The sequence below is a fragment of the Scophthalmus maximus genome, chromosome 15 (assembly GCF_022379125.1).
Source record: "Scophthalmus maximus strain ysfricsl-2021 chromosome 15, ASM2237912v1, whole genome shotgun sequence".
NCBI classification, from domain to species: Eukaryota; Metazoa; Chordata; class Actinopteri; order Pleuronectiformes; family Scophthalmidae; genus Scophthalmus; species Scophthalmus maximus.
In genome coordinates this window covers 400,001-420,695 of record NC_061529.1, presented here as the reverse complement: position 1 = coordinate 420,695, position 20,695 = coordinate 400,001, and the positions used below count along the sequence as shown (strand labels likewise).

The window sequence follows — 20,695 nt, the reverse complement described above, 5'->3', positions numbered from 1 at the left end:
GTCTTGTAGATTTGACCTTCAGGCTGTACTAACCGTCAGATCCGTCAGCTGAGCCGCGCTCCTCGCCTGCTCCGACATCCTCTTCATCTCGGAGGCGTAGGCCGCCATCTCCTTCTCCAGCCGCAGGTGGCGCTGCAGCAGCACAGCCGTGCTCGACTCGTCCTTCCCTCGGTCCTCGCTGGTCAGTAGCGGTTTCCTGTCGCCCAACCACGAGTTGGCCTCTGCCACGTCTGCAAAGTACTGCACAGACGATAAAGCTGTTTGTCAAACATGTCTTAACTACGCAGGTCTGAGGTCACCTGGATCGAGTTGCCATGAACCTCAACTACACGCAACAATTGTCTGCTGAGGTTTTGCTCCTGTTTGAAAGCGCGGCCGTCGTTCACCTGTTTGATGGCGGCGGCCGCCCGCAGTCTGTCGCGGCGGCCCGTCACCTCGTCGGTCAGGCGGCTCCACTGCCTCTTCAATGTCCTGATCCACTTCTGGACGGCTCGCAGCTCGACCTGGCTCTGTTTGGACAGCTGATCCTGACCTCGACCCAGAACTCCCCGGTACACGGACTCCTGAGCCTGGATCTCTGCCTCTAGCGCCTGAGACGACAACATCAAATCAATTTATTCTACTCGTTATCATGTTAACACAAGTTATTGTACTTAAACTCGTGTCATCTTAAATTATCTAAAATCATCTTAAAAATTATTTTCTATGGGTTTGCCTCGTCTCATGGAAATGTTTTATACTTTAAAAAGGCTCAGAGAAGAACTCGTAGTCTCACCTTGTGTTTGTGTTGAGCCAACTCGATGTGGTTGAGGTCTCGACCGAGTCCGGACGTCTGCAGCCTTAACCAGCGTTCGTACAGCCACGCCTCCAGCTCCTCGCTGTCATGGAAGAACTCAAACAACCTGAACTGAGCCTCCAGCTGTCTCCGCCTGAGAGGGAGATGTAAACGAGTTACACACAGAATATGTTGTCGTCCTGAATCAGTTTCTATTTAAAATAAAAAACTGAAGAAAACCTGCTGCTGCTGAGCGACAACAGAGATTTGTACTGCGTGTCGAGAGCTCTCACTCTGCTCTGAATCTGCTGACCGTCGCTCACTTTTCCCTGAGAGAGAAACAAAAAGAGAGATCAGCAGACGACCTCTTTCCAAAACGTCCTCCGACAGTCAAGACGGGCCACGAGTCGACGACCGGTGCTGCACCTTCAGAGCCGCGCCGCTGATGGAGGCGATGGTTTCACCGTGAGCGGAGATCTGTGCCTCCAGGAGATCCTGCTTTTGGAGGAGAGACTCCACCTCCGCCAGCTGCTTCCCCAGGTCAGAGGAGCCGGCCTGGGACTGAGGACGAGGACGAGAGGAGGGGACACAAGACGAATTGCTGTATTCGATCATAACTCATTACTGGAATCTTCCCGAAAAGCCCAAAAGCTTTTATTCACCTGGAGTTCTTTCAGCTCCTGGGAGACGAGCTCGATGTCTCGAAGGACACCGAGAGCTTTGATTACATTTCCCAGCAGCCCCCTGTGCTCCTGCAGCTGCTGCAGCAGGTCCGTCCACCTGCAACGGATGCTGTCCTCCCTTAGAAACAAACACATACATACAAACATTTAAATATATACACACACAGCACACTAATTTTTATATATATATATATATATATATTTATGTTTCCTTCTCTTCTGATGTAATTTATCAAATAGACATATTTATACAGACGCCCGGAGGAATTTAGGCCAATTCTTTTTTCTAGTATAAATTTTATTTCACCATTAATTCTTAAAAACAAGGCATGTGGAGAAAATGAATAATAAATCACTTCCACCACAGGTTCCCAGCCAAAAAATAATAAAAATAAATAATAATTAAAGCTGTGAGCAGCGATGATCGGGGAAGGTAAATCCTGGTCACGGTTTTTAGATCCAGTTCCCACGCGACACCGACGACACCTGACTTTACGTGACAGCATGTCGCTCTCACCTCCCGATGATCTGCTCCTTGCTGTGGTAGTTTCCTCTCTCGATGCTCTCGGCCATGTCTCTCAGGGCGCCGAAGCGCGGCTCTCTGGCCAGAGCGTCAGTGGCGAGCGCCTCCAGGCGCCGGCCGGCCGCCTGTGCCTCCTCCAGGGTGGACGGGCCTCGGACGTCCTGCCTCCGGATGAGACGCAGCGTGTCCTCCAGGTAGCCCTCCCTCAGAGCCGCCTGGGGAAACAACACCAACAACAGAGCATCGCAGTTTAGAGTCTGGTCTTCCTTCAGCTCAGGGAGAAGCTCGTTGACATTATTTCATCACGTGTGAAGAACCATTGCGTTTACCTTCCTCCCAAACTTCTGGGCAAGCTGCTCCAGGCTCTGCAGACGCAGCAGCGCCCCCTGCAGGGCTCGTTCTCGCTCATGTTCAGCTCTCTCCAGCAAAGCCCAACTCTTCTCTATGTCACTCAGGGTTTTACCTTCACACACATATGAAAAGAAAGGCAAAGATTAGAGAACGTAGAATAAACAACAAACAACACATTTGTCCTCATGACGTCAGTTTGAGGAGCGGTTGTGTCGTCCATCTTTATTCACAGTCACCACTGGTGTGGACTGTGTCGTTTACCCTCTGGAGGGTTGAAGGCCCGCTGGTTGTTGGCGGCCAGTTGTGTCTTCAGACTGAACAGATGTGCCTCAATCGTCCCGCGCTCCTGAAGAGGCAGACGGACAAAGATCCATAAGAACCAATAAGCCGCGACCCAAAAGATCATTTACAACCAATGCAAAAAGGACAAGATACCAACTAGGTGCAAGTGACAAAGATAAGCAGAAGTTTTAACGTCTCCGTTTCATTTCCTGGTGGAGTCCCACCTGGTACTTAGGAGGTTTCTCCACGGTTCTGTAGGTCTTGAATGACGACACCAGCGTCTGCATCTCCCTCAGAGAGTTCGGGAAGCGTCTGTCGTTCAGCTCAACCACCTGCAGTGAGACCAGGAGGGAACCCGTTACATCTCAGGAACGTTTGATCTCTTTCTTCATATTTGTGAGATGGAAGGTTTTGACTTGGACCGTTGTTGTCGATGTCGTTGGAGGTTTGAGCTCGACAGGGTGACGTTGGAGCTGGTGACGTTACCTTGGCTTTGATCCAGTGCAGCAGATCTGAGACCATCCTCTCGTACCGGACCTTCATGTCGTCCAGCTCCATCAGCATCCCGACGATCTGAGGAGCAAATCAAAACCACACTGACGCATCTCACGACATAAACCACCTCAACAAATGGTCCCCTGTCGGCGTCTGGTCTGGTAAACTACTTTATAAGAACACGTGTGACTCGGTCTTTTTACTTATTCGGGTCAAACAAAGAAACTGCTTTCCCGTATTTGTCGTCAAACAATTTCGGTGACCGAACATTCAGTGCTGCCCTAGTTTTGGGGTGAAGTGGTTCCAGTCTTTCATTGGCTGGTAACACTCTGACAGGAAGCATTGTCTCCTCGTCGCAGGTTTCACATCTGTAATGATTTTAGACGCCTGAGGAGGTGAAAACTATAAAAAAAAACGTTAACAAAAACAGAGAAGAATATATCGTACCACAGACAGAAGTCTTCTCACGTCCAGATAACGACTTGTATGAATGTTGTGAAGCTACAGACACAGTGAACGACAGGACACAGAACAAACCTTATGGTGGGTTCGGGCCGACGACTCTCTCCTGTACTGTCTCTTCACCCACTGGCCACTCAGACGTCCTCCCAGTGACATGTTGCCCCCTGCTGGCTGCTACACAACTGACGCTAGAAGACGTTCGCCTCATGTACCTGAACACGACTGAGCCCTGGTCATTATGTGACCCCCCCGTGTAAGTCACTGGACCGGGACAAACCCGGTTCGCCAGGTACAAAAAACACAAACAGTAAACGTTGCTCCAGTTCCAACCATCGCAGCTCCACATGAGCAGATCAGAAGGGGAAACACACAAATGTTTTTCTATGACTACGTCCGGTATGAAACATTAGAGAAGCTGAGGCTTCTTTCATCTTCCGTCACGGTTCACTCTTTGTGAGACAATGTGAAGAAGTTGCAGTTGCTTCCATTGCGACGGCTGGAAAACACTGTCAGTGGATGAAAGATCAGGAGGATCCAGAACCTTCAGAAGCTCAACGAAGTAAAGATATGAATTCAAATAAATCTGATGCTCGTGTTCCACTTTTCCCTCCGGTCCCGATACAACCAGAGAAACAGCATGAACAGAAAACTAGAGCTGCAACTAACCATTATCTTCATAATTGATTATTTTCTCGATTAATCCATTAGTTGTTTGGTCCGTAAAATAGTAATAAATTAAGTTCCTCAAACTGAAATCAGAGAATCAAGACTTTTTTCCCATAAAAACTACTTGAATGGATTAATCCATTATCAAAAATAGTTGGCGATTAATTCAGAAGTGGATCACTAATTGATTAACTGTCGCAGCTCTACTCAACAGTGTCTCTCTCCCTCAAACCTGTGAATGAAAGTGAAGAACATTTGAATCCATCACTCTTCTCCCTGGATCGATGAACAGAAACGTTTCCGTCTTTGTTCCCAGAACGAACAGAACACGTGCCTCGTCTCACCAACCCGACGACGACAGCTCAGCGACAAACAGAAAACTGTGGACTGCTTCTTTACATCCAGAGTTAAATCAGTGTCATCAGGTGCAACACGAGCTGAACTGTGACCCCGAGAGTCCGGATCCAGATCCGTCTTGTCTCGTCTCTGACTGACAACTAATGTCTCTGACGCTGCCTCCACCAGTGTCTCCGCCTGTGCGTGTGTGTGCGTGTGTGTGTGTGTGTGTGTGTGTTCTGATCTGATTAGCTTAGTGTCAGCAGCCCCGCCCACAGTGACCTCACAGGATAGAGAGGTCTCCTGCAGCCGTGACATGATTATAAACCGTTGTTTCTTCTTCTCTACATTCTGTGTCTGAGCTCCGGTCGTCCATCGAACTCTTGTTGTGAGTTCATGTCTCTGCACTGAGTCCTGAATCTAATCTGAATGTAATAATCCACACACAGCCACTGACCGACCAGCAGACGTGGTGGGAACATGACGGATTAGAGGAACGTCGTGATGTCACCGACACACTTTCAGTGACCAGCCAATGGGCAGCGAGGAAACTCCACTGCACTTGTTCTGGAGGAGAAACTGTCTGTCGGAGAGAATTCTGTAGGTACCAAGAGCGGCCAGCAGAGGGCGGAGCAGCACACGCTTTACACCAACACAACGATGAACGTGTGTGTCTGTGTGTGTGTGTGTGGATTCAGATCGCCTTTCCCTCTCTACTGTTCCTTGACCTCAGTGGAAAAGGTCACGAGGTGAAGGAAAGGAGTCGAGGAGGATTCACAGGACTCAGGAGAAGAGAATCCGACTCCACTGACACTGAACCACGTGGTCATGTGACGGTGGATGTTGTTGATGCGTCTGTCGTGGTGAAACGACACATTTCTGAAGATGAACTACAAAAACCTCAGCGGCTCCATCAGCATGTTTCAGTGTTTTATGATTCATATGTAACAGTAACTGACATCTGGATCATATTCATACTCTTCTTCTTCTTCAGATTGAATTGTTTATGTTCGTTCATGACGCGTCATGTTAAATATCGCAGCCTCAATGAATTGTGAGTCTATTTCTCGTTTCCTCTCACATAGGAAGCTCCAGTGTGTCCTTTGCTAAAGGAGACAGGAAAGCAGTCTGAACATCATCATGGTGCTGAGGAAACACTTCAGGGTCACTTCAAGATTTAGGAAACTTCTTAAACACATTTGACAATTCGACCAAACCCTGTGAGTGAGTGTGTGTGTGTGTGTGTGTGTGTGTGTGTGTGTGTGTGTGTGTCAGACCTTGGCGAGTCTCTTCTGGACCGTCTGTCCCTGCTTCATCTTGGAGAAGTAGTGGTAGTACAGGGACACGTAGGTCATGATGGACTTCTCGTCCGGATGAGGGACGACCATGTCGTCCACCTCCAGCAGCTGCATGATGCTGAACTCTCGCTCCGCCACGGAGAAGGCGTGCTCCAGGTTACGGCGAGGGTTGTCGCCATGGAGGCGGCGGTAGTCGAAAAGGTCGGGCCTATACAGAGAGGTTAGAGGAAGTGTGTGTGTGTGTGTGTGTGTGTGTGTGTGTGTGTGTGTGTGTGTGTGTGTGTGTGTGTGTGTGTGTACGTTACCGGTGGGCGTGGATTAGGGCGTTGAAGGCGAGGCCGTCCCTCCAGCTGGAGGAGAAGTCGTGCACGTCGACGCCGCCGTAGCCCGACGTCTTCCTCTGACACCAGATCAGCAGAGCCTCCTTCGCCGAGCGGTGAGCGACACTGCCTCCGTCCGCCTGAGAGGAGGCGAAGAGGCAAGAGAAGGAGACAAGAGATAAGAGAAAATGGAAAGGAAGCAACGGGACCTTTCTGGTAAAATAAAGGATAGATTTAAAAACAGCTGAACTACCTTGTCCAGGTTAATGGGTCCGATCTGGAACCGCAGGATGATGATCCACAGCAGACCCAGGATCAGTGTCCGGTCCCCGTCCACCACGTTCTCTGGACCAATCAGGTCCACACGGATCTGACGGACAGAGACGGTTTAGTGTCGAGCTCCAATTCTCAGACGCTTCGCTCATAACATACACAAGTTTAACAACCGAAGAAGAAGAAGAAGAAGAGCTCAGTCTCAGAAATGGACAGTTGAGTTACCTTAGTTTTGGTTCTACAGGTGCGTTACCTTGGTCTTCAGGAAGCCGATGGCGATGCTGTTGTTCTCCAGACAGTGGACCCTGAGAGTCCGTCGACTGGGCGGCGGCAGCGTCTCCCTGGAGATCAGCTCCAGGAGGCGGATGAGAGCGACTCCGGTCTTTAGCTCCGTGTAGACGTCCGTCAGCTCCACGTTCTCCTGCAAGAGGTCGAGAGCCGTCAGTCAAACCAGCGTTTAATTTGACAATAAAGCATTTTATATTCTCCAAAATAAAAGTTTCCATGTCAGCAAACAAGAACACAGATACTGATTTGTCTGTGGAAAACTGCAGACGCCCAGTTTTTATCAGACAAACCGCTGAATCGGACCCTACGGAGCCTGAGGTGACGTCTTCAAAATGCAAATATTTTTGGTTTCCTATCATACAGGACCTGTGAGTTTGAAACAATAAATCAATAAAATCAATAAACAATAAATAAGAGATTAATCGACCAATGATTCCAGGTTCAGTGTGGATGTTCTACTGTGACACTAAAGAGCAGGGTTTGGAAAAGGACGGGAGAAAAACATCTTCTGTGAGAACAAGATCAACTTGAACATGATACATGGTTCACAAACATATCAGAGCAAAGTCCAGAGTCATGTGTCGACGGAAGGAACTTCCACACGTGTGACGGGCAAGAAGTTCAGTGTGAAAAGGTTAACTATCGTTTGAAGTGTGTTACATAACAATGTCTCTCTGCGTCCGGACGTCCTGCTCGTCTGCAGGTCAGAGGTCATCGTCAGTGGACGAGTGTCGGGTTCTAACTTTAGACCCTGAAGTGTTTGTTACAGCAGTTTCTTTATCAGATCATCTCAGGGCGTTTTCACACTCGTGTCTTTGTCACATTGTTTACATTCGATCCGGTCGGTTCTGGTTCCACGTTGTCATGTTGTTACAGAGTTCCCCACACTCGACTCTGATTGGTCGGACCAGGCTGCAGTGAAATATTTCCTCTCCGCAGGTGACACCGCGTCTCGTATTTACATTATTCTTTTTCTTCTTCTATGATACTGTAGCTCGCCGCTTCAACTTCCTGTCATGGGTCCTGAAGTCTGAACCTGCCAAAAAATAGTCTTCCACGCTGCCAACGAACGGAACCACGGCTCAGTTTGATCCGGACCTAGACCTCCTCTTTTGGTCGGACCAGACTCTGGTCCAGAGCTGCAACTAACGATTCTTTTCATAATCGATTAATCTGTCGATTATTTTTTCATTAATCGATTAGTTGTTTGGTTCATAAAACCGTGACAAATGTTGAAAAATGTCGATCGTGTTTCCCAAACCAGAAACATGATGATTTGTTTTGTCCTCACACCAAAGATCTTCAGTTCACTGTCACAGAGGAGCAAAGAAACCAGAACACATTCACATGTAAGAAGCTGAAATCAGAGAATTTTGACTATTTGTTTCATAAAAACTACTTGAACCGATTAATCGATTATCAAGATAGTTGGCGATTAATTTAGTGATCAATTACTTTGGTTCGGACCAAACTGAAACTGCCGAACAAGGTCGTGTGAAAGGTTCCTCACGGACCAAACTTCTTCAGACTTTCACCCAGAAGCTCAGATGGAAAAATGTTTGGATCAGATTTTGGATTTCTGTTATAAGCTTTCAAAACCAGGAGCCGGACTGGAGCCAAAGGAGCGTTCCACCAGTTAGTGTTCGACACTTCCATGACAATGTGAAGTCACGACACAGGAAACAACCTTTTCACAGAATTAACTTGGCTTGATTTCCTGTCGCCGTTGACAACGCTCCGACAAAAGTACAATAATAGAGAAGAGAAAACTATTTTAACACCCCTCAGAATAAAAACAAGCAATCTAATCTATTCAACTACAGATTAGAGCTGCGACTAGCTACTATTTTAATTTCTGACTAATCGATCAGAGTCTAAGAAATAAAGTGAACCAACGTGAAATAACTGCACAATTTGAATTATTAACTTTGCTGTTGTGTAACAGAAAAGAACATTGTATTTCTGAGAAGCTACAACCAGGGACAGTTTTTGGTCATTTGATTATTAGCATGAAAAACTCTTTTAAAAAAATAACCAGAGATGTTTGACATTAAATAATAAAACTCAGGTTCTGATGCTAAAAACAATACGATGCGTTTACCTGCTGCTTCCGGTCAAAATGGCCGTCGAGACACTTAATAATTTCACCTGTAGCTAAAGTTGTTAGCATCACCTGATTAGCACTGAGCTAACCCCCTCTGTCAGCCACGTGTTGACTCAGGTGCGTCACGTGCTCCTCACGATGCGGCTGCTGCGTCACGAAGCTTCTGTCACTTCAATTATTTTAATCTGAGTGGAAACAGAAACGAATCAACAGACTCACCGAGAAATGACGAGTCGACCCGGGACGAGGAACGAGCCGCAAACCGCCACACGGTGGCGTCGTTCTCTTCATATTCAAACTTCACCGCCTCACGGTGATGACGTCTGCTCAGCGACGTCGCGCTCACTGCTGCCCCCGGCGGCCGGAGGACACATCAATCTTACCCCGATTAAATTACAGTATATTATATCATATTATATTGTTTTATATTATATTATATTATATTATATTATATTATATTATATTATATTATATTATATTATATTATATTATATTATATTATATTATATTATATTATATTGTGCTATGTTATGCTATGTTATATTATGTTATGTTATATGATATTATATCATATCATATCATATCATATCATATTATATTATATTATATTGTTTTATACCACATTATATAATACAATATAACATAGCATAATATAACATAATATAACATAATATATTATATTATATTATATTATATTATATTATATTATATTATATTATATTATATTATATTATATTATATTATATTGTGTTATGTTATATTATGTTATATTATATTATATCATATTATATCATATTATATTACAGGATATAAGAAACAACTTTTTGAATGCAGTTTCGTAGTTTATTGTGGTAAATTGGTACATTTTCAAAACCAAAGTTGAAACAGAGACGTGACGTCAGCTTTCTCCTGAGGAATTCTGGGAATGAGGATCAGCAGCCGACAGCTGCCGTCCAGTTATCAGAAGGTAAACAAGACACACGGAATCTGACTGGAGCAACACGGAGCGAGTGAAATCTGTTCAACCTGAACCGCTGGAGAAACAAAGTCCACGTTTCTGTTTCATGTTCGGAACAAGAACCCAGATCATCCACTTCACTACAAGAGTCAAAACACTTCACTTCATTCATCTGCGTTTTGTTCCATGTGGACTCAGTTTTAACGACTCCATTGTTCCCTGCAAGGGGCCGGGCCCCTGGAAGGGGTCACCAGGTCGTCACATCATTCATGCGAGAGGAAAGAAATAGAAACAAAGCTCGGACCCCCCCCCCACACACACACACACACACACACTTCAGACTTTCTGTTACATCCTACATTAAAACGTTAGTGACTGATTAATAAAGATCTAAATCTTTTTGCTGCTTCACTTTGTCTCTTGTGATTCTTTTAAAGTTGTAAATTGTTTGTAAGAAACAAAACAAAAAGTATTTTTCACTGTTGACATTTTATAGATATTGTATCAATATTTTATAAATAATCTTCTTCTCTCGTATGACATTGTTGTTGTTAAGTTGTGATTTGGGTGAACTGACCCTTTGACCTCTCATTACCGTCTCACCTTGTTCTTGGAGAAAACACTGTTCATCCACTTGGTGAACGTTTTCTTCTGGACCGTCATCCGCTGCTCCTGCAGCTCCCGGACACGCCCCCTCCCGTCCTCCTCCGCCTCCATCCTGACGCAGGCGTTGAACACAAGTTCAACACAAGTTAAAACAACTTTAACACAAGTTTAACTGAAGTTTAACTGAAGTTTAACAAAAGTTTAACACAAGTTCAACACAAGTTTAACACAAGTTTAACTGAAGTTCAAAACAAGTTCAACACAAGTTAAACACAAGTTAAGACAAGTTTAACACAAGTTTAACACAAGTTAAAACAACTTTAACACAAGTTTAACACAAGTTAACACAAGTTTAACACAAGTTAAAACAACTTTAACACAAGTTTAACTGAAGTTTAACTGAAGTTTAATATAAGTTAAACACAAGTTAACACAAGTTTAACACAAGTTAAAACAACTTTAACACAAGTTTAACACAAGTTTAACTGAAGTTTCACGCAAGTTTAACGCAAGTTTAACGCAAGTTTAACTGGAGTTTAACACAAGTTTAACACAAGTTTAACACGAGTTTAACACAAGTTTAACACAAGTTTAACACAAGTTTAACTGAAGTTTAACACAAGTTTAACTGAAGTTTAACACAAGTTTAACACAAGTTTAACTGAAGTTTAACGAAAGTTTAACTGAAGTTTAACACAAGTTTAACTGAAGTTTAACACAAGTTTAACACAAGTTTAACACAAGTTTAACACAAGTTTAACTGAAGTTTAACAAAAGTTAAAACAACTTTAACACAAGTTTAACACAAGTTTAACTGAAGTTTAATATAAGTTAAACACAAGTTAACACAAGTTTAACACAAGTTAAAACAACTTTAACACAAGTTTAACACAAGTTTAACTGAAGTTTCACGCAAGTTTAACGCAAGTTTAACGCAAGTTTAACTGGAGTTTAACACAAGTTTAACACAAGTTTAACACGAGTTTAACACAAGTTTAACACAAGTTTAACACAAGTTTAACTGAAGTTTAACACAAGTTTAACTGAAGTTTAACACAAGTTTAACACAAGTTTAACACAAGTTTAACTGAAGTTTAACACAAGTTTAACACAAGTTTAACTGAAGTTTAACGAAAGTTTAACTGAAGTTTAACACAAGTTTAACTGAAGTTTAACACAAGTTTAACACAAGTTTAACACAAGTTTAACACAAGTTTAACTGAAGTTCAACACAAGTTTAAAAGAGGTTTAAAAGAACTTTGACAGATGTTGAACAGAAGTATAACGGATTAAACAGACGTTTAACTTGTTTTAAAGAAGTTAAACAGATTATTAACTGGTTAAAAGAGTTTTAACAGAAGTTTAACAGAAGCGTCTGAGTCAACATTTCAAATCGAGGACGTGGTGAAGATTTTATTTTTCTTTCTGCTGACAGGACTCGTTACACCTCGAATACAACGTGCTGTAAAAATTCATGGTGTTATAATCGCAGGTAATGTGTCAGTGTGTGTGTTTCAGTGTGTGTGTGCGTGTGTTTCAGTGTGTGTGTGCGTGTGTTTCAGTGTGTGTGTGTGTGTGTGTGTGTGTGTGTGTGTCAGTGTGTGTGTTTCAGTGTGTGTGTGTGTGTGTGTGTGTGTGTGTGTGTCAGTGTGTGTGTTTCAGTGTGTGTGTGTGTGTGTGTGTGTGTGTGTGTGTGTGTGTCAGTGTGTGTGTTTCAGTGTGTGTGTGTGTGTGTGTCAGTGTGTGTGTTCCAGTGTGTGTGTGTTTCACTCCACTCAGGTGAATATGTCATCCTCTCATCTATAAGTTTTTTTCACAAAATAAAAATAAAACCTCTGAGAAAATAAGAAAAGAATAAAGGAATGAAACGAACTGACAAGCAGCCTCGTGATTCATGTAACTACATCAGCAAGAAAAATTAAATTCTGTGTGGTTTTGTTTGTTTCAGAACATTTGAGCTGCTCGTGCGTTTGTTTCATATGTGGATGTAAATGTTTTGATCTGAATCGACAGAATCTTCATGTTCACAGAGAATCACAGGAAGAAAAACTTCTCTAAGAGACGAAACAGAAGAGAAGCTGCTGTCGACACCAACAGGTGGAATCATAACACACACACACACTTTCTCACCTCCGGTTCTTCTTGCTCACTTTTCTTTGGTATTTGTTTTCCAGCAATGAAATCTCAGACAGAGTGAGACCTCTGAAGTCGCCGCGTTGGAAGAAAAAATGAATCTTCTTCTGACTCCGAAGAGTTTGAGATGATCCAGTCTGCACCACGGAGAGTGTGTGTGTGTGTGTGTGTGTGTGACCTTTGAAGCCATTGGATTTACAGCATGAACAGCTCCACTCACCTGACAGCAGCAGAGACCTGCAGGGGTCAAAGTTCACACTGGTGTGTGTGTGTGTGTGTGTGTGTGTGTGTGTGTGTGTGTGTGTGTGTGACAGTCAGCTGATTGACAGGTGTAACTGTCTCATTCTGTCCTCAGAGTGATTTACTGACATTCACTCAGCTGATTAAAATAATATTAACCTTTGATTTTTCAATTCTTCATATTTTCTTTTTGTGTTTATTCGTGTAGGAACACGTGACAGACGTGACGTAGAACATGTTATGTTGTTACAGTGTCCGTGGACATGTCACTGAGTCCAACTCACACACGTCTGCACGTCGTGTCATATCTCTGTCATGTCTGATCGGAATCTGTCAGTCAGATATTAGATTCCTGTCGGAGGTTTTACAGTGTCGGTACATTTCCTGTGAAACAGTCAGTGAACTATAAAACTGCAGTGAAGAAGATTTAGTGTCGAGTCGTGTGAAGTTTGTTCCTCTGCAGAGTGCAGGTCTAGATTGAGCCTCACAAACGACACCTGGGGTATAAACTGGACTGGTCCACAATACTCCTCTCTAATCCAAATGATACGTCCTTGTGTTTTTCATAAATAAGGAAACTGGGGGGAATAATAATCAGAGAATTGTGACTTTTTCCCCATAAAAACTACTTGAATCGAGTAATCGATTAGTGATCGACTACAAAATGAATCACCAACTACTTAATAATCGATTAATCGGTTCAAGTAGTTTTTATGAAAAATAAAAGTCTTGATTCTCTGATTTCAGCTTCTTAAATACGTTTCTTTGCTCCTCTGACAGTGAACTGAAGATTTTTGGTGTCGTGGACAAAACATCACGTTGAGGTTTGAGAAACACGATTGACATTTTATGAACCAAACAACTTATCGATTAATGGAGAAAATAATGGACAGATTAATCGATGTGGAAAATAATCGCCAGCTGCAGCTGTAATATACTGGATTTAGTATCAAGTAATAGATCATTTAAAATAAAAAATGTAGAAATTGGAGGAACATGACATAGCGGTCACAAAGTCATCAGATTTGAGGGTCAGAGGTCAGAGGGTTGATTCAAATTAAGATAGTTCAGCCAGACCTCTGTGTGTGTGTGTGTGTGTGTGTGTGTGTGTGTGTGTGTGTGTTGGCTCCACCCACCAGAAGACTGAGGGAACGTGTTGAATAAACTTTATTAGTCTCCAGCTCTGTGAACAGGAAGAGAGATGGAGCACAGAGTCACATCCAAACAACCAGAATACAACATCATTCACAATCACAAGAATAATAAAACCTTTTACATTCAGATGAACTGATATGAACAAAAACAAAATCCTGCAATTTCTGGAAACTAAATCAGAGACAGAGCTGAAATGTCACAAGAGTTTGATCAGAATAGTTTCTGGTTAATACGGTAAATCTTTTCTTACATACGAATCCTCGAAGACGACAACGTCCCGTCATGGGAACGGGAACACACACACACACACACACACACACACACACACACACACACACACACACACACACACACACACACACACACACACACACACACACACACACACACACACACACACACACACACACACACACACACACACACACACACACACACACACACACACACACACACACACACACACACACGTCCTCAGAACGACACCAGGGGGCGTGAAACGTTGCTGATGATCATCAGTCCTGATACATCAACATCATCCATGTACAGTGTTTACATAGTTTTTATACATATAAGATATGAATTTACATGGGTTCAGCTCCGTCCAGTGGCACTTTGTTTAATTCTGATGATTCAATTTTTTAAGGCTTTGTACGTGTGTGAAGTCAAATCTACCGAAAAAATATATCCTGCAAGTTGTTATGACAGGAAACTGTCAAATAATGAAACTTTGTCAAAATAATGTTAATTTTCTCAAAAATTTTACATTTTTCAAAATATTTTTTTTTTACTCTAATAATTTTTTTTCCAAAATAATGAAATTTTCTCAAAATAATGATTAATGTCTCAGACCAATGAACTTTCTCTTGTCTGTCTAACGTCTTGTGAAATTGGTTTGAAAGAAAGTGTAATCGTCGCTAAAATGTTTGTCACATTCAAACATTTCCTGTTTCATTCTTTCATACAAACATAAACCTCTGTTGCCTTGACGACTACAACCGTTTGGTGACCTGTGACCTCACAGGTCCCAGACGTTGACGTGACGAGTTCCGTCAGAATGAAAATCAAACGTGTTGATGAGTCGAAGCTGCGTTTAAAGGCACATTCACTGTTTTTATTAATTCTGATTCGCTGCAGCGTCAGTCAGAGGAAATCGTTCCTCCTCAGTCGCTGGGCAGAATTTACAGTAATGAAAACCACCCTTGTTTCCAGAGGAAGGTCAGAGGTCAGAGGTCAGTGTCTGCTCGTCTCTGCTGATGTTTACAATGTGAGGAAAGTGAAGCGAGCGGACACGTTTCAGGACACGACGCTGTCGCGGCTCTGCTGTTAAAACAGGATGGACTGTGACCTTTGACCTCTGAGGACCTGGACCCCTCGTGTCCTGGTCTGGACGTCGTGTGCTGGTCCGGGTCACGAGGCGGAGTCCATAACAACTTCCTGTCTCTGTAAAGAGACGATTTCAGGAGGAGGAGGTTCCTGCAGAGGTCACGACATTGCGAGCTTCATCACTAACAAGAGTTTTACTCATTCTCTACTTTTAAAATATATACATCTAAAAAATATATATTTTCTGATACATATTTGGAAATATTTAGTTTTATCGTCAAATCATAATTTTTTTTGTTTTTCAACTTAAAAGAAATAAACATAATTTTCTTCAACAAAAAAAATGTTTTCGAGACAAAATGATTCAAAGATGAATCTGAAATGATAATTATTCATATGTGAGCTGATGATGAAAACATCTGAGTGAAACTTCTGGAAATGATCAATGTCGGACATTTTGTAATGAAACTAGTAAAAACCGGTGGAAAAAGGAAACATGATCCTCGTGTTCATCGACATCTGATCTGGATTATTTAAAAAAACATTCATCTCCAGAAGACGATCTACGGAGGACGATTAGTGCCACAGGAAGAAAATAATCATTCTGACGTTCATGTTTAAGAAATGAAGGAATGTTTGATCTCTTTCTTTAAAACTGTGAGTCACTTTTTCTCCTTTTTTTCCTTTTCACGTGGCACTAATCCTCCGCCCTAGGGGTCGGGGGTCGACCCGCGCAATCCCTTTACAGGAAACTCAAACTTTGACATCTGACAATGAGAATGTGTTTGACCTTCAGAATAAAAGCACAGACTTATAATATTCTTTGACAGCGTCTAAATAAAAACACGTCCTGAACAGTGCGGAGGAAACGGTCGCGTCAAGGAAATTAAGCGTCAATCCATCAACTGTATCTGATCCATATTCTGCTCTGACTGATGACGTCACTGTTTTGAGACACATCTGTGCTTTCATTCTGAAGGTCAGAGTGAACAGGAACCTGCGGTGAACAGCAGGAAGTCGGGACCCGTGATGCTGCAGGCGACAAACAAACGTGACGAAGGTGCTGGTTTGTGTGACGAAGTTGATCGGCGGCGTTGCCTCCACACATCGAGACGTTTGGGAAGGAAACACGAGGACACTGTTCTCTTTCACAATAAAAGCCTCCGAGAGACTCGTTGAGATGATCGATATATATAAACTCTTACCAAATAAAAAGCAGAACATTCTGAGCGTTTGCTTGTTTGGTCAGTCTGAACATCAGACCCGTGGACCCGGTCTCCACGGCGACGGAGCTCTAGTCCTCGCTGTGGTTGTACAGGGCGTCGGCCGTGGGGTCCTTGCGGTGGGACGGTGGCACCAGGTGGTGGGGCAGCTCGGTGGGCAGCTCGTAGCCCTCCAGCTTCACCTTGATGAGGTGCTGCGCCAGGGCGAACTCCTCGTCGTCCAGCATGCCGTCCTGGTCGCGGTCGGCCAGCTTCCAGATCTTCCCCAGCACGGTGTTGGGCAGCCGCGAGTTCGTCATCTCCTTCTTGGCATTGACGCCGGTGATCTTGCCGTTGACGGGCATCAGCGTGTAGAAGATCTCATCGTAGCGGTGCTTGTCACGGCTCACGATCCAGTCCTCGGCGTCCGCCCCGGCGCTGATGCCCTCGCCGTAGCCGTGGCCGAAAGGCCCGTCCTGGGAGCCTTCGAAGGCGCCGCCCGACACCATGGCCGGCGGCGCCTTGGTCTCCTCCTCTCGGATCATCGCCATCAGACCGGCGATCTTCGTGGCCAACATCTTGTCAACCGACTCGATCAGCTTCACCTTCAGGGACGGGAACTTACTGAAGTCGTAGTGCTGCAGCATGTCCTGCAGGGGGCGACACACACACACACACACACACACACACACACACACACACACACACACACACACACACACACACACACACACACACACACACACACACACACACACACACACACACACACACACACACACACACACATACACACACACACACACACACACACACACACAGACGTCATCAGAACGACAGATGTTTCCTGTTTGATTCTTTCATACAAACATAAACCTCTGTTGCCTTGACGACTACAACTGTTGTTTCCACCAAAAACAAATAACAGAACAAGTTTAGAAGAAGAGAGAGACTGATCAGTGATTGGTCGATGTCCGAGCCACTTTCTAAAGGTCAGGGCCGAGCTCGCGGAGTTACCGACCCTGAAGTTCTAACTGGCGACCAGCAGGAGGCGATGAAAACACAGCTGAGAGCTGAAGGTCCGCAGCTGCACGAGGACGTGACGCAGCGCTGCAGGTGTGTGTGTGTGTGTGTGTGTGTGTGTGTGTGTGTGTGTGTGTGTGTATGTCATTGAACACATCTCACCAGGGAACTGTCAAATCGGACACATTGTCTCTCTCCAAATACTGAGTAAACACAAGTGTAGCTGGGGAATGAACACACACACACACACACACACACACACACACACACAGTGGGGTTCACTCTGTCCCTGCTGCCTTCAAAACAGAACATCTGTCTGACACCAATGAACCTTGGGATCCGTCGTCTCCGGCTCGCGGCTCCTTATAACGGTGATCCGTGACATGCGTGATCCGTGATCTCTTTTGAATCTCAGCTCAGAACCTTTCCAAACTCATTCTCGTGTGACCACAATTCTGCGGTGTATTTCTTTTCAGCAGAGAGACAAAACAAGCGCTCCTTGCTCGACTGTGTGTTTCTGTGTTTCCGTGGTTACCTGCATCTTGGCGACGTTGGGGAAGTCCCCAGGGCTGATGTGATGCTCCCGCTGCAGGATGGTGTAGATCTCCGGCAGCCTCATGATAAGCTCCTCCTTCTTCTTCTCGCGGCCGAACAGAGACGGCATCTCCTTCTTCAGGTGGCTGATGATGTAGGCGTGGACCTGCAGCCGCGGGGACACGAGGGAACAAGAGAACAAGGCAACGTTTATTTTCATGTTGTTGTCTTTTCGTGTTGTTCAAAGAGAACCTGGTGGAAGGACAGAATATTCGCTGGCTCTCGTTTATCAGCAGGATGACTCGAAAACAACACAACTGGTTTCCATGAAGTTGGGCCGAGGGGCTTGACCCGAGGAAGAAGCCATGACATTTTGGATCAGATCCAGCAAGAGGGCGAGACAGGAGCAGTACGAGGGACAGGGCGACATCAGCGACCTCTCGTTGTTATTGTAATAATAACTTGATAGACAGACACACAGGCCACGCCCCCCACCCCTCCTCCGTTCAACAATAAAACTGTTTATACAACAGTTTCCTCTCAAGGTCAGAGGAGAGGCCACGCCGCCGGGGTCAGAGGTCAGAGGACGATACATAATAAACTACATTGAGAAATTTAGCTAATTTACTCAAAAATCCTGACACGACTTTCCTATAATTTTAAAATCCATTTACAAGCTAAACTAAATGTTGGTCCTCTGGTACAAAAAAACCCTGAACAATTAATATTTAATGTTCTCAGACTCGTTTTAACAGATATACAGTTTGAGACCGAGCGGCGCCGAGTCGGAGCTGATGGATGGAATCAGACGAGGAGGAGTCCGTCACACCGCCCCAGGGCATTATGGGAGGTGGAAGGAAGGAAGGAAGGAGAGGAGGGGTGAGGTCAGTGAACTTTTGAGAGCAGTGTCATTAATCAGTCGAAGAAGGAAGAACAGAAATAAGACGTGGAGGGAAAACCACGCAGGTGTGATGTCAGAGGGTCTTATTTTATTTATGTATTTATTCATTGAGAGAATCTAATTTTATTGTTTATTTTATTCGTCTGAAAGTCCAAGTTGGTGTTTTGTGAGGTCACAGTGACCTTGACCTTTGGAACCTCATCAGTTCAAAGGAACATTTGCAACAAATGTGAGGAAACGTCCTCGAGGCTCCGCCCACGTCTGTCGCTCGCTTCTGACGAGTGATAAAAGATGGTTTGATTCATGAAATCTCACGTTTATTCTGAGGCTCTACCGCTCGTTCAGGAAGTGAAGGAGGCGAAGTGAGATGAAGTCTCCTCTGAAGGGGGTGAATGAGCAGACAGGTGAACTCCCTCCTGAACCAAAGGTTTTCCTTCCTGCAGGAAGTCGTTTTCCTCTGAACTTCAAACGACCTGACGGAGGAACGTCTCAAACCCGCTCCTCATTTATTCCTCGGAGCGTCGCAGGAAACGACAAAAGGTCCCGACAACAACAACAACTGGTTTTTTTCTCTCCACATCTTGACGTCAAGTCGCACTTCTCAGGAAGAACTGATGTTTCGATTTCTGTCCGTGTTCGTCTCGACTGCTCAGTGTGACTCAAACATTCACTCGATCCCCCCGACATCGGATCACATTCCCAGAATTCCCAAAATTCCATTGGTTCCCGAAGGCGTCAAGTGTTAACTCCAATCACAACGTTTCACTTCCTGTCTCACCTTGGCCAGACGAGCTCTCTTGATGAGGTCGTTGAGTTTACGCAGGGCGGCGTTCCTCGGAAGACTCTGGATGTCCCGGAACAGGTCCTGAGACTCGGCCTCGAACAGTCGCCTGGGGGGGGGGGGGGGGGGGGGGGGGGGGGGCAGGTGAGTGAGTGAATTCATAAACGAGTGAACGAGCGAGCGAGTGACCGTCCCTCTCACCTGTTCTCAGAGTTCTGCAGCGGTTTGGCCCAGAACGATCCCAGATAAACTCTCACCACCTCCGGAGTGTTGATGACTTTCCCCAGTGACCACATGAGGGCGCCGTACACCCGCATCAGCTGCTGCGTGTCCACCTGAGAGCACAGGGGCGGGGGGGGGGGCGGGGTTTAGACTGAGGCAGGTGAGCGGCGGCAGCAGCTGCTCTCTGACGGTTAGCTGCTCCTCCTCCTCCTACCTGGTCGGCCTTGTTGAGGACGACCCGGATCTTGTCGTCCTGGCCCCTGAAGGCCCGGATGGCCTCGGAGAACTCGTCGGAGATGTCCAGCTTGTGGGCGTCGAACAGCAGGATGATGCGGTCGACCCGCTCGCCGAACCAGCGCAGGACCTCGGCGAAGTCGTAACCTGAGGACGGAAAGTTCATTTATATGTTTATGTTTCTCTAAATTCAGTGTGTGTGTTTCACATCACCACATTGTGTTACACCTCCAGGGATTTTGACTTTTACTACTTTTTGCACTTCATGGTTCATATCACCTGATTTCAAAGATAAATATTCCTACTGTTTAGTTATATTCACTTTTAATATTCACTGAAGACTGAAAAAAATAAGTATGAAGAATGTTTTAATACCTTTAATACACATACTGACTATTAATTATTATTGATTATTAATCCTAATGAAGTTTAACCTCTGACTCAGCTGCACGTTCTCTCGACGTTTATCCAGGTCTTAAAGGTCACCTTGAAAATGTCCTTTACACTCTTTACACACACACACA

At 44.7% G+C, this 20,695-nt stretch overlaps 2 protein-coding genes across 6 annotated transcripts in view; both read right to left on the bottom strand.

Annotated features, from left to right (window-relative positions):
• Positions 1 to 12,730, bottom strand: part of sptbn5 (spectrin, beta, non-erythrocytic 5) — a 37,232-nt gene extending 24,502 nt beyond the window's left edge. For 3 of the 5 annotated variants that reach the window (XR_007029785.1, XM_047327310.1, XM_047327311.1), the window contains exons 1-17: positions 12,551 to 12,730; positions 10,418 to 10,549; positions 6,718 to 6,885; positions 6,445 to 6,561; positions 6,177 to 6,331; positions 5,851 to 6,079; positions 3,101 to 3,187; positions 2,839 to 2,946; positions 2,594 to 2,678; positions 2,311 to 2,444; positions 1,976 to 2,196; positions 1,438 to 1,576; positions 1,202 to 1,336; positions 1,016 to 1,104; positions 776 to 929; positions 387 to 590; positions 34 to 240 (exon numbers count right to left, since the gene is read on the bottom strand). Coding sequence is in view for 4 of the 5 variants with exons in the window: in XM_047327310.1 (XP_047183266.1) it covers positions 34 to 240; positions 387 to 590; positions 776 to 929; positions 1,016 to 1,104; positions 1,202 to 1,336; positions 1,438 to 1,576; positions 1,976 to 2,196; positions 2,311 to 2,444; positions 2,594 to 2,678; positions 2,839 to 2,946; positions 3,101 to 3,187; positions 5,851 to 6,079; positions 6,177 to 6,331; positions 6,445 to 6,561; positions 6,718 to 6,885; positions 10,418 to 10,531 (2,346 nt within the window). In the remaining variant the exon portion in view is untranslated. Of the gene's footprint in view, positions 1 to 33; positions 241 to 386; positions 591 to 775; positions 930 to 1,015; positions 1,105 to 1,201; positions 1,337 to 1,437; positions 1,577 to 1,975; positions 2,197 to 2,310; positions 2,445 to 2,593; positions 2,679 to 2,838; positions 2,947 to 3,100; positions 3,188 to 5,850; positions 6,080 to 6,176; positions 6,332 to 6,444; positions 6,562 to 6,717; positions 6,886 to 9,075; positions 9,184 to 10,417; positions 10,550 to 12,550 lie in introns of those variants that run through there. The other 2 variants (XM_035611476.2, XM_035611477.2) reach the window with 2 other exon arrangements.
• A 1,212-nt stretch (positions 12,731 to 13,942) lies between these two features.
• The window catches only part of ehd4 (EH-domain containing 4), a 16,715-nt gene continuing 9,962 nt past the window's right edge, over positions 13,943 to 20,695 (bottom strand). The window contains exons 4-8 of the mRNA XM_035611486.2: positions 20,152 to 20,318; positions 19,917 to 20,050; positions 19,713 to 19,824; positions 18,035 to 18,199; positions 13,943 to 17,126 (exon numbers count right to left, since the gene is read on the bottom strand). Coding sequence (XP_035467379.1) covers positions 16,569 to 17,126; positions 18,035 to 18,199; positions 19,713 to 19,824; positions 19,917 to 20,050; positions 20,152 to 20,318 — 1,136 coding nt within the window. The 3' untranslated portion in view covers positions 13,943 to 16,568. The remainder of the gene's footprint in view (positions 17,127 to 18,034; positions 18,200 to 19,712; positions 19,825 to 19,916; positions 20,051 to 20,151; positions 20,319 to 20,695) is intronic.